This window comes from Notolepis coatsorum (genome assembly GCF_963971535.1).
Source record: "Notolepis coatsorum genome assembly, chromosome: 1".
Taxonomy (NCBI): domain Eukaryota; kingdom Metazoa; phylum Chordata; class Actinopteri; order Aulopiformes; family Paralepididae; genus Notolepis; species Notolepis coatsorum.
The window spans coordinates 205,064,121-205,078,171 of NC_140165.1; the positions used below are offsets into that span (position 1 = coordinate 205,064,121).

The following is a 14,051-nucleotide window of genomic DNA, read 5'->3' on the forward strand; positions in this document are numbered from 1 at the left end:
AAAATTGTACCTCATCCCATTTCTGCTTTGCACTAGATAGTACTGTACATTAGTACACTGCATAGTATTGTGTATTGTATATTATATGGTAACTCAGAACATTGTACATATGTCTATACCGAACACTGTGACCTCATTTTTCTTCTTCTAAATTCATGCTATATTATGTTATTATGTTATTTGATACTATCTTGTCTAGCACAGTCTCTGGAGCGTAACAGTAAGAAGCATTTTGTATGAAAGTATTCTGTACTTCTGTATGACAACTATTAAAGAACTTGAACTTGAGAACTTGAACTAGGTGCTGAAAAAGGGACTTTATCTCGGCCGATTAAGTTCCGATTTGGAATGGGTCGCGCCGTGTTCAGGAGACTCAGGCGCATAAAAGTCTATTCGATCATGTCTCTAGCACCCCCACAGCCGTAGCTGCAACCACTTACATAAAGGCTCTCATCCACATTCATTAATTTGCTCCCCCCGCTATCTCCTCCCCGATTTTAGAATCCCGGAAGTGTTGCGGTGGTCTATAGGGTACTGATCTGCAGTAACGCCCCCTCTATGGTTGTAGTGCATAGTGTAACCCGACACTTCCTCAAACTGGTTTTGACAGGCAGAGAACGAGTGAGAGGGAGAGAGATAGAGAGGGAGAGAGAGAGAGAGAGGGACCGGCGGGAGTCGTGGGGCCACGCAGAAGTGTGTGTAAATGTGTGTGCGCCATCTCTCTCCCTCGTCGGACACACACACACACACACAAACTTGACTGCGTGTGTGTCGGGGACGTAGGCATAGTGTAACCCGACACTTCCTCAAACGGGTTTTGACAGGCAGACAACGAGCGAGGAGAGAGAGGGAGAGAGAGAGAGAGAGAGAGGGAGAGGGAGAGAGAGAGAGGGACGGCGGGAGGGACTGTGTAAAAAAAAAACAGAAGTGAAACAGCCTGAAATCCTGAGGCTGGAAAATTATGCTTTTGAGTACTCAATTAGAAATATAAAACAATGATTAAAAAAAATAAAAACGTACAGATGTGTTCAATAGACTCACAGGAATTGTGTAAAGTTGCCCAAATAGTGCAAGGAATAGCAATGCATGTCCCCTTTAAAATTGCTAGTTTTATAGAACAGTCAATATTGATTTATGACCATTATGTCATTTGCCGTCCACCGACGGACCGCACGGGCGGAAGAGGTTAAGTATAACTTCTGGGTACTTTTTACACCCCTGCCAGTTTTCAACCTGGAAATAGCGTGTGAACAACCTACCAAGTCAGATGATGTCGCAAGGTCTAGGAAAATGTTGATACCTGAGTTGATGAGTTGTGACATTATGCCCTTTGACCTGCGCCACTATTGGCTTGTTCTGCCACAACCACGCACAGAACCAAAAGTGGAGAAGAATGGGCTTCAGGGTCCAGCATTCACAGCCATATAGGAGAACGGACTCTACAGTCGCAAAGAAGAAGCTGAGCTTGATTTGTCTGGGGAGGTTGGAGTTCCACACACTGGCCATGCCGACCTGCTAGCGTTTACAAAAAAGCTGGATGAAATGTTACACCAATATGAAATGGAATAATTTTAAAAGTAGTGGTCTAAAGCCTGTTTTAAAAATTATTCCATTTCATATTGGTGTAACATTTCATCCAGCTTTTTTGTAAACGCTAGCAGGTCGGCATGGCCAGTGTGTGGAACTCCAACCTCCCCAGACAAATCAAGCTCAGCTTCTTCTTTGCGACTGTAGAGTCCGTTCTCCTATATGGCTGTGAATGCTGGACCCTGAAGCCCACTCTGCAGAAGTCTCTAGATGCGTGCTACACCACAATGCTGCGTGCAGTACTAAACATCAACCAGAACGAGCCACCTTGAAGCACTGCGCCGACCAGCTGTCCCCAGTGTTTACCAACATCTTCAACACCTCCCTGGAGCTGTGTCAGGTCCCATCGTGCTTCAAGGCCTCAACCATCATCCCCGTCCCAAAGGAGGCCAACGTCACAGGCCTTAATGACTACAGACCGGTCGCCCTGACGTCTGTAGTCATGAAGGTCTTTGAGCACCTTGTCCTGGCCCACCTGAAGTTCATTACAGACCCTCTACTGTACCCCCTGCAGTTTGCGTATAGAGCCAACAGATCCACGGATGATGCTGTGAACATGGCTCTGCACTATGTCCTGGAACACCTGGACACTGCAGGCACCTACGCCAGGATTCTGTTTGTGGACTTCAGCTCGGCCTTCAACACCATCCTTCTGCACATCCTGGAGCATCAGGTGTCCCTGCTGCAGGTGCCAGACTCTACCTGTAAGGGGATTATGGACTTCCTGACAAACAGGACGCAGTGGGTGAAGCTGGGTAAAACATCTCAAATCCCAAGTCAATCAGCACAGGGGATGCGTTCTGTCCCCCCTACTGTTCTCCCTGTACACCAACATCTGCGTCTCACTCCACCCCTTGGTCAAGTTCCTGAAGTTCCTGTTTTACACTCTAATGAAAAGAGTTTATGCACTGTACTTGTCAATGCCGTATTACGTTCCTATGTGTTTTTAACATAAATGGTGATTAAAGTGTATCTGAATCTGAATCTGAGAACGACCATGTTACCAACAAGCTTCTGTATGGAAGGGTTACCAAGGGTTGGTGAGAAAATAGCAGCTAGGAGAATGAGGTTGGCAGGTCACTGGGACACCGGGAGCTTCCAGCACTGTCGGAGCCAACACACAGTCATCGGTCACGAGGGCGTCCCACACTAACGTACCTGAGAGATGCAGGGAAGGTACTGGCGAGCTAGCCAAATACATTGGATTGAGATGACATCTGAGGACGACCTAGAGAGAGCAGGTCCGATGAAAAATTTGCTAACTCCTGAGTTCCACATGAACCATCGAATTAGGGCAACACTTGCACTCACTGAGTAAACATCACAGTCACAAGAGAGACAGAGGGCAAATGAGCTGAGAAATGTCACATTGTGACGTAATTATAGAGATTTAGAATCAATATAATTACTATACTACTATGCAGGGGTGTAAAAAGTACCCAGAAATTATACTTAAGTGAAAGTATGGGTACCGTCTCAAAATCTGACTCAAGTAAAAGTCAAAGTATCTGGCTAAAAACACACTTGAGTAAAAGTCAAAAAGTCCTACTTTTAAATGTACTTAAGTACTAAAAAGTAAAAGTAATTTTTTTTAAAGGGATACACCAGGGGTCTCAAACTCATTCCATCGTGGGCCAAGTTTTCATTTTAACTACACATTGCACCAGGTGAGTTAGTTGAAGAGGTGAGCCAATTAGTGAAATCATCAGCTGGTGTTTAGGCAAGGCTGGAATGAAACCAAGCATACACTCTGCCCACAATGGAATGTGTTCTGCGATAGACAATGCTGAAATGAAAGAACAGAGGACACTTTTTTTGCATTAAAATTATTTAATGCACTTCTCCATTGAAGGTAAACTAACATGGACGGCATTCACATCACAGCATGAATAATATCACAATATTAAAAACAGAATGGTGTATCCTGAATAATATCACAATATTAACCACAGCATACTGGATTATCCTGAATAATATCACAATATTAAAGGCTGAATACTGGAGTACCCTGACTAATATCACAATATTAAAGACAGAATACTGGAGTACCCTGAATAATATCACAATATTAAAGACATAATACTGGAGTACCCTGAATAATATCACAATATTAACCACAGCATAATGTGGATCTGACTGTCTATTCTTTTGATAGCAGGTGTTTAATCAAAGATCCCTGCTTTCTAGTGTTGCACAAGGACCAATCAGCATGGGTATGGGCGGGTTCATTTTCCATTGATGGGGATTTGATTGGCTGTTTACCTGCGGTCGCAGGATTAATAACGTTAACGTTAGTTCGGCCAGATAAAGTACTTTGTACTTTGTAGGTCTGCATTTTAAATGTAAGGAGTAAAAAGTATGTTTTTTTTCTCTGAAATGTAATGGAGTAAAAGTACAAAGTATACAAACCTAATAATACTTGAGTAAAGTACAAATCCCCCAAAACAGTACTTAAGTATTGTAACGAAGTACAATTACTCAAGTACTTTACACCCCTGCTACTATGGACTCAGAGTGAATCACTCACGTTTGGCACTGCAAGCAATACCACTTACCCTTAGCTGCCAAAGGTCTGCCCCCCTGCTGACTTGTTGTACACAAAGTGTAAGTCGCTTTAGATAAAAGCATCAGCTAAATGACTAAATGTAAATGTAAATGTAAAGGAACAGTTTTTTCTCTTCGAGCTGTCCACCATTAACCCTTACAACCCTGCAACTCTTGTACCTCTGTATACAGTATACTCTAACTCTTGCATCACTGCATCCTCAAGTGCAATAATTAAGGCTCTTACAAATATATTGTAAGATGGCTCTTACATAAACTCTGTATCTCCTATACAGCAAGAATATTCTTCCCCTTCTATCCCTTGCAAATACTCTGTATATTCTATTTATTACACTAATATTACTGTGTATACTGTGTATATTATATGTATTACACTTATATTACTGTATACTGTGTATATTATATTTATTATACTCATATTACTGTATAATCTGTATATTCTATTTATTATACTCATATGACTGTATACTCTGTATATTCTATTTATTATACTTATATTACTGTATACTCTGTATATTATATTTATTATACTTATATTACTGTATACTCTGTATATTATATTTATTACACTTCTATTAATCTTATATTACTGTATACTCTGTATATTATATTTATTACACTTATATTACTGTATACTCTGTATATTATATTTATTACACTTATATTACTGTATAGCTACTCTGTATATTCTATTTATTACACTTATATTAATGTATACTTGGAACAGCAGTGACACTTGATGAATGCATACTTAGCAGTCCATTCTTCAAGCTGTGCTGTTTTACCTATTGTAGTATATGTTAGGAGTCTGTTTACACATTATAGGCTAATACAATAATTTAACATTGTGAAAATATGAAACAATAATAGACCACCGCAACACTTCTGGGATTCTGAAATCATGGAGGAGAGAGCGGGGGGAGGAAATGAATGAATGTGGATGAGAGCCTTGACATTAAGGGGTTGTAGATATGGCTGTGGGGGGAGGGAGACATGATCCTATAGACTTTTATAAGCCCGAGTCTCCTGAACACGGAGTGACCAATTCCATGTTGATCGGTACTTTCTCTGCCGCTTAAGCTGCAACCACTTAATTTCAAGGCTCTCATCCACATTCATTAATTTTCTCCCCCCGCTCTCTCCTCCATGTAACGTGGAAGTGCAGTGGTCTATAGGCCTAAATATTGCCCCCACAGTGTCTACTTGGACAAATGTAGTTGATGATACCTGTTCTACAGTTTTAACACAACTTAAACATATTATTGATTTCACACAGACAATGAATTGAAAGCTGCGTGAGAAGGCCTCAAAAAGATGAATGAGGAGCATGTCCAGAATAATGGACAACAAGAGATCCTATTTATTTCCTAAATCTGCTGCATAAAGGACTCGCTTCTGGATATATATTTTCTTTTGACAGGTGAAGGTGGTATACAGTAGGACCTTGAACTGAATGAGTCAGTGTCTGGGATAGATTACAACGTCTAGTGTCAATCTAATGCCCCGGTCATCCTTGAACTTGGAATTTGAAGGTGGAGAAGGAGGGACACTGGCTCATTTACCTGTGTGATTACTCCTTTGCTTTAAGGTCCAGGATATTATCTAGAGCATTATCTAGAGTAATTAATGAATAAGTCATTAAAAGGGATTAAGGGTCAGATTGACTAAAATGGGCAAGATGATGCGCTGGAGTTACTATGTGCTCATTCCAAAATGTACAAAGGCTGCAGTTAATTACACAATTGTGATTTGGCCTGTTGTCATTGCACTGTGTGTCTCTGTCTTACTGACTTGTGTGAGTTGTTGAATGTAGGTATCTGCACCATAATCACAGAGAGCAATCCCTGTACATTCCTTGTAATTGAGTTCACATATGTTGATTCTGATTATGTTAGCCCATTTTCTGCACTTTTGTTCCATTTGTATCTGCCAGTTCATCTCCAGACCACCCTATCCCTCTGATTAAAACAGCTTGGAATCGTGGCCAACTACAATTACGTTGACCATCAAGACCTTAAATTAGACAAATCTTTGCTCAAAGAGTCTTGGGAAGTTTGACATGATCGCTTGCTAAACTAACCTTGGCTGGGAGGGATGTAGTCTGAAAACAATACTTTATTTATGATGTATTGTTTTTATGTTATTCATTAAAAGAATTACATTAAAACAACATTTGAATTGTATTTTTTGCTGTATGTATACAGTATCTGTTACTGTATTGGATCGACAAAGTAGGACAAACCAAGCAAGTGTAAAATACCTAGATCTAAAGCTGGATCTCCCGCATGGAAAGACAGATATCTGCCAGTCAGCCAGCCAAGGGGCAACCTCTCCTGGCCAAGGGACCTATGCTTACTAGGCTTCAGGTAGTGTAGAAGTATTTGTTTCAAAACAGAATATGCAGACTCAGGAATGTCACTCAGAGAGTAAACAGCATGGTATACAGTTTCCTTGTTCTCTAGGTGTCACAGTTTGACGTATTGAACCCAATGTGCAGATAATGAGACTCGGCAGACAGATCTTGTTAAAACCCAGTTTGGGTATATTTAATAAATATAGAATGGTCGGGTATTCAGGCAGGGCTCGATACATGGGGGAAGCACTCGTACAGTCCAGGGGCGAGCGTGGGACAGGAGAGTCAGACAGGCAGGAGTCGATACACGGGAACAGAGTAGTTAGCCAGACAGGGATCAAAACGGGTACAGGATAGTCAGCCAGACAGGGATCAAAACGGGTACAGGATAGTTAGCCAGACAGGGGTCAAAACGGGTACAGGATAGTTAGCCAGACAGGGGTCAAAACGGGTACAGGATAGTTAGCCAGACAGGGGTCAAAACGGGTACAGGATAGTTAGCCAGACAGGGGTCAAAACGGGTACAGGATAGTTAGCCAGACAGGGGTCAAAACGGGTACAGGATAGTTAGCCAGACAGGGGTCAAAACGGGTACAGGATAGTTAGCCAGACAGGGGTCAAAACGGGTACAGGATAGTTAGCCAGACAGGGGTCAAAACGGGTACAGGATAGTCAGCCAGACAGGGGTCAAAACGGGTACAGGGTAGTTAGCCAGACAGGGGTCAAAACGGGTACAGGGTAGTTAGCCAGACAGGGGTCAAAACGGGTACAGGGTAGTTAGCCAGACAGGGGTCAAGAAGGGTACAGGGTAGTTAGCCAGGCAGGGATCAAAACGGGTACAGGATAGTCAGCCAGACAGGGGTCAAAACGGGTACAGGGTAGTCAGCCAGGCAGGGGTCAAAACGGGTACAGGGTAGTTAGCCAGGCAGGGGTCAAAACGGGTACAGGGTAGTCAGCCAGACAGGGGTCAAAACGGGTACAGGGTAGTCAGCCAGGCAGGGGTCAAAACGGGTACAGGTCCTCATACGTTCCGGGAAAAGGCAAGGAGAGATTGTCGGGTAGGCAGGGGTCAGAGCACGTCTTGTTGAGAGCCAGAGAACAGGGTGAAGGGCCAGGTAGGACAGCAGGGAAGTAAAGGAGGACAACAAGGGTTAGACATGGTCGAAGAACAATGGACTAGAGAACAATCAGAGAGAGAGCAGAATAACACGACTAACTGGGAAATCTGGCAGCCTCATGACAGAGAGAGAGAGAGAGAGAGAGAGAGAGAGAGAGAGAGAGAGAGAGAGAGAGAGAGAGAGAGAGAGAGAGAGAGAGAGAGAGAGAGAGAGAGAGAGAGAGAGAGAGAGAGAGAGAGAGAAAGATAAGCCAGGTAGGGACTGTACCACTAGGGAGGAGAATTTATACAGAGATAAGTGAATAAGTCATACAGATGCATTAATAAATTAACATACATGCTAGTGTTTGACATGTGAAGGAGTTCAAGGAGAAATTACTAAGTATGATGCACATAAATAAATGGTGGATAAGAGAATTTCTACTTCAGGTAGGCTAGGGCTACTTTGCATTTATCAAACTCTTCCCATAGCCGGTGGGAGTACGGTTGACATGTCCTGTCCAGACCCTAACATTCTTAAAGGTGCTGTAAGTGGTATTTATTTGTTAAAATAATAGCTCTACATTCTGACAGCCATCACTGATTGTTTGGTCAGTAACGGGTCTCCAATCCATCCTCTCTGCAGTAAACACAAAATACACTTCATCCAATCAGGAGAGAGAACTCCACCAGGGGCGGGGCTAGGGGGTGGCTACTTGGGCTCAAGCCCTGAATGTTTTCTGAAAAGCCCCGAATCTACTTGTAAAAAAAAAAAAAATTGACAATTAATCATTGTTACAATATGTTTGCACCAGATTTAGCAGAAGCTCATTTCCATCTGTAGTCTATCCAGCTGCTAACTGTATTTGAGTGAGTTAAGTCTTGGTGTTATGGTAGTCTCAGACCTAAGCTTTAAATCACAATCAACAAGTTGACAAAAACATAATTCTTCCACCTTAGAAACATAGCTAAAGTACGGCCATTTATAAATCAAAAGGACGCTGAAAACCACATCCATGCCTTTATTTCAAGCCGACTCGACTACTGTAATGCACTCCTTACCGGCCTCCCGAAAAAATACGATGATAACTATTTTATTGCAATGCACTATTGCATTATTTTATTCTATTTTACTAACTATTTTATTGCACTGCACTATTTTACTTTGTATCAGTGATAATCAAACCGTAAACAAAGAGGCCTATTAACACTTTCAGCGCCAGATGGCGCTGTTTACTGTTACTGTTGAAAGGCCAGCGCCTTTTAACATGGGGATACGTGGCTGTGTTTGCAGGCCTAAAGCTATATTATATCTATGGATCTAATAATAAGGTCGATTGTCATTGAGTTTCTTCCGGTCAAGATGCAAAAAACAGATCATTTTTCCATCCATACATTTCCGTTTTATACCGTCGTGAATATGAGTGTAGTTTCCGTAATGGCCGGCAACGTGTATTCTAGTAAACACGTTATTGTTTCTTCCCTGGACTAGCTACTGTTCTCAAATCAAATTTAGATTATCTGTATTATGTTTCATCATGGATGCATGAAGGGGGGGGGGGGGGGGGGGGGGGAGCGCCCCTCCGTGCTTTGATCGCAACCAACGGAACACGCCACACACACACACCACACACACACGCCCCGATCAGCATGAAGGAATTTTTGGATCAACGCAATATGGCATATTGGACCTTGACCAGGATCTGTCCCGAAAAGAATATTCCAATTATCTGATCGCCATTCCAAGTACTGATGTCGTTCAAGGTGCCAACGTAATCCAGCATTGAACATGAACCCGACCCTCGTCGATGCATGCGTTATAAGCGGTTGGCTTGACCGAGTAGTTAGACCCCGCCCGCAGGCCGCAGCTCAGCCCAGACACCAAGCCACATCGCTTCAAATGGAGTGCAATAGCGGCCGCAAGGCGTTAAGCGGCGGTATTGGACTTTTGAGATCTCAGACCCATCCCCAGTGATAACACAGGCTGCCGGCATGTCTTTATGAATGGAAATATCTAATAAAAGAAACAACGATGAAAACCCGACTATACTCTGGTTTTCGGGGGTCCTGGCGCTCAACGTTCGGCGAGTTAACCCTAGATCTTAGATCCTAATATGAAAAACGATGTGATTTAATGTTCTATGTCTTACCTTGACTTTGTCTATTTTGCTGCTATCTATTTTATGCTTTATGTCTGCACTTTATGCATTCCTCTTGATCTGCCAATGTTGTGCTCATTTTAGGCCTGTCTTTTTTTACTGCTGTGAAGCACTTTGAGCTGCAATTCTTGTATGAAAGGTGCTATACAAACACAGTTTATTATTATTATTATTATTATTATTATTATTATTATTATTATTATTATTATTATTATTATTATTATTATTATTATTATTATTATTATTATTATTATTATTATTAATTATTATTATTGTTGTTTGCTTCATTAATTAAAGGGTGTGAATTTAAGTGTTCTCTAGTGCCTTTTGTCCGCTTTAAGGTGGTGGTATAAGTTAAAGGTTGTGGTGTCGAAGAAAAGAAAATCCATGCCCGCGTAAGCCCCGGATCTCCTACAATCCTAAATCCGCCCCTGAACTCCACACACACAAAAAACGGCCTGAGAAAAATATTATTTAAAAAAAATGTATAATAATAAAAACTAGTTTTAAGCAAACATGTGCTTTAAACAGGCAATATAATCTGCCAGTGCAGTAAGCAAATCTGGTTTGGCAAGATCTCTTGGATGGATGAAGTGGAATGGGATACCAGAAATATAATATCTGTATAATTGTATAATTGTATCTGTATAATGTATCTGCATAAATGAGATCTGTTTATATCAGAGCTTAGGGACTGGGAGACCAATGTTTCTGACCAAACACTCTATAGGGAGGTGTAGTCTGACGTCACTGGTTGTTCCACCCGTATAGGGATTTATCATTGGGAAAATGGATTATTGGCTATTGTAACAATTCTGCCGCACGGAAATTTAAAAGCTTTCAATTTCTGCATAAAATGAGTTCCCTTCTATCACTAACATTATTGTTTAAGCATTTTTGGTTGAAATTAATTTTGGCAATTTTTTTTTGATTAATTGCGAATATTTTCATGTTGAGCTATAGATTGTGGATGAATACGCACAGAAAGGTACACCATGCAAATGTTAATGCTTTATTTGTTTTAAACGAGACGATCTAGAAATGGGCAATGGGGAAATGCATTGTGCTCCACAGAGAGTGGAACACGAAAAACGGCAATGACGAAACCACTACACCTCCCTATATCAGTGATGGCAGAATGTAGAGCTATTTAACACTTATTTGAACAATAAAAATACCACTTGCAGCACCTTTAAACAGACAACAGTTTGCATAGTGTCTTGAAATTATGAATACAATGCTGGCTACACTGTGAGGGGAAATACAGATTTTAAAAGCATCCTCTTGCATCTCCATGTTGTCTGTTGGTCAAAGTAAAAACTGACTCCTGTCTGTGATAACAGAGCCACATTACAGGAAAGGGAGGCTAAGACTATACATGTATTAAATGGAGATTAATTATAGAGAGAGACAGCCTCCAGCACGCAGGATCCATATGGCGCTCTTGCACACGACACAGTTTAGCAGCCAGTGATGGCTTCTGGGTTCCTCCGATTACCGCCTAGCTTCACCAAGAAGCCTCACCAAAAGCCAGGGAACACCCCGGCCTGCCTTTTGATTGGCTTTACAACTCTCTTTCACTCCTCCCTCCTCCTCTCTCCAGGCTGTCCAACTCCCAAGGCATCAACATCCCAGATCCTCGGCACCACAACCGTCCTCATGATCACCAACGTCACCGAGGAGGACTATGGGAACTATACCTGTGTGGCACCAACAGACTGGGCATCCAGAATGCTAGCCTCTTCCTCTATAGTGAGTACACTGCTACTACAGTACACACACTGCTACAGTACACTCTACACCTTAGTATTAGGGGCGTAACAATTCATTGTGACAAGTGTGCTACTCAGTGACACTCCACTAGGGGTGTTAAAACATTATTTGAGACATACAATTATTCTCTGTATGATTAATACATGGTTATTTGAAAACAAATTACATTGCCCTTGATTGATTATGAAGATGTTTAATTGCAATGTAAAATTTGTGAAAAAAGCAGAATGTTACAGTTTTTGTTTGCTATGCTGCTTTGTAAGAAACTGTGTCAGAACAAAATGTATACAGTATATATATTTAAATAGCTGTGATAGATGTGGATCTAATTTTTCTTCAGCTCATCCATCTGTTAATTTTTGCTTTTGTCTTGGCAACCTCCCCCAAGCACGATTTTACCATCTTAGCATCAGTCAATGGCTTTTGTACATTTCCTCAAAGCCAAGGCTATCCTCAGTAAACAACCGTTCCTCATTATTTTGCAGTCAGAGAACGAGCAGGAGCTCTGAAACTCTGGGCGATTACACCGGAGGTTAATTTGTCGTGTGTACCAGAATCACGTTTTCCTAAAAATTATTGTTTAGTCTCATAGTTAGATGGTGTCTGACATATTGGTTTTGAACGTGTTGCTTAGAGAATGAAAGCATGCATGCTGTGCCATGTAATCTGTTTGAAAGCATACAGGACAAGGTGCTAACTACTGACTAGGCTAGAGATTAACTGTATCATCTCACTAGTTTCACTTGGAATATGTGCTCATGCTAGGAGGATTTTATTTGAAAGGGTATCTGTGTTAAAGTACAGATGTACCTAATTTATCAGATATCCTTCATCAAACAGACTGGCTTCTTCCTCTGTAGACAGTAGTAGTATATATTCTCTCCCCATCGTATGTATATTCTCTCCCACCACCCACCCCCCCTCCTAATGTACAGTCTCCTCCCCACCGTATGTATATATTCTCTCCCCACCATATGTATATTTCTCTCCCACCCACCCACCCCCTCCTAATGTACAGTCTCCTCCCCATCATATGTATATACTCTGTCAGGATCTATGGGTAACAGTACTGTATATTGGCATATCGTATATGTCACAAATGTAACAGTACTAAATACCTGTATGTCATGTATGTCCCTATGCCATAAATATCATGTATGTTGTGTATGTCATAAATGTCATTATGAATTGAAAATGGGGGACCCTGATGTAAACAAGACAAACGTCTTTTCTCTGGTCTGCATCCCCTTAACAATTGTGTGTATTGAAGCCGTACTGTATTGTACCCATTCTGCAATCTGTTAAATAAGTTTTCATTCATTCATTCATTCATTCATTCATTCATTCATTCATTCATTCATTCAGCTTTACATTTTCTAATTCCCACTGCTAAACAAACCTACACACCTATAGTACAGGACCATTGATGTACGGACCATATGATGAATTGAAAATGGGGGACCCTGATGTAAACAAGACGAAAGTCTTTCTCTGGTCTGCATCCCCTTAACAATTGTGTGTATTGAGCTGTACTGTATTGTACCCATTCTGCAATCTGTTAATAAAATGTTCAATCAATCAATCAATCAATCAATCAATGACGTTAGCAAATATAGAGACAATACCTTAACATGGCCACCAGATGTCACCCAAAGCTCATATATGAAGTCTGCAGTGCCAGCAGCAACCCATGATTTTGCACGTCGGAGCTCCTCTGTAACAACTCTTGATTCACACAATCAAACAAACAGCTAACAAATTCACAAGTCTCAAAGAAAAGCAAATGAGAGAGTGACGTAATACAGAGTGATAAACACACAAACACACAACGTGTTCATTCAGCGCATTTATTACACTGTCTTATTCTCTCCCTTCTTCTGTTTCCTCTCTTCTCTCTCTCTCTCTCTTCTTCTCCTGCAGGACCCGGGACAGGTCGTGACATCAGCGGCTCTGCCTGTGTTTCCCATTCACTGTGGCTCCTGGTGGCCTGTTTCACCTGCCTCTTCTTCAAGTGTTAATACTGCCCTACTCCTCCTCCTCCTCCTCCTCCTCCCTCCCGCTCTCCCTCCTTCTCTCCCAACCAACCGCCGTCCTTGTTGCCACTTTCCTACCATCTGTACCACTCCCCCAGACTTTTTGCATTATGTTATGAGGAAAACCTTGTGTGCTCCCCTACAGCACTACATAGATATTAAGAAAAAGAGAAGGGATATTATTAATAAACGATAAGAAGTTTTAGTAATGAAGAAAAAATCTTGAAACGGGGGAGATGAATAAACATAAGAAACAGTGCTCTTTTTAAAGAAATGTATTGTTATTTTAATTTGTATGTATTTTCTTTTTCTTTCTTTTTCGCTAGCCGTCTTACCGTATTTCTGGGGGGGGTTTAGGGTTGGATTGGATTATGGGGTTTGTTGTATTTTGTCTTCATGGGTGCGAAAAGAGACGTTCCTACCAGCGAGGAGGTCAGAGGTCACCTGTTTCCACTAGAACCACTGAAACATGAAGTAAAAGATCT

General features: G+C 41.4%; 1 protein-coding gene across 1 annotated transcript in view; it reads left to right on the forward strand.

Annotated features, from left to right (window-relative positions):
* The window catches only part of lsamp (limbic system associated membrane protein), a gene marked incomplete at its 5' end in the record, with an annotated part of 208,363 nt that extends 194,398 nt beyond the window's left edge, over nt 1-13,965 (forward strand). The window contains 2 exons of the mRNA XM_084308718.1: nt 11,364-11,512; nt 13,454-13,965. Coding sequence (XP_084164844.1) covers nt 11,364-11,512; nt 13,454-13,551 — 247 coding nt within the window. The 3' untranslated portion in view covers nt 13,552-13,965. The remainder of the gene's footprint in view (nt 1-11,363; nt 11,513-13,453) is intronic.
* Nucleotides 13,966-14,051: the final 86 nt, after the last annotated feature.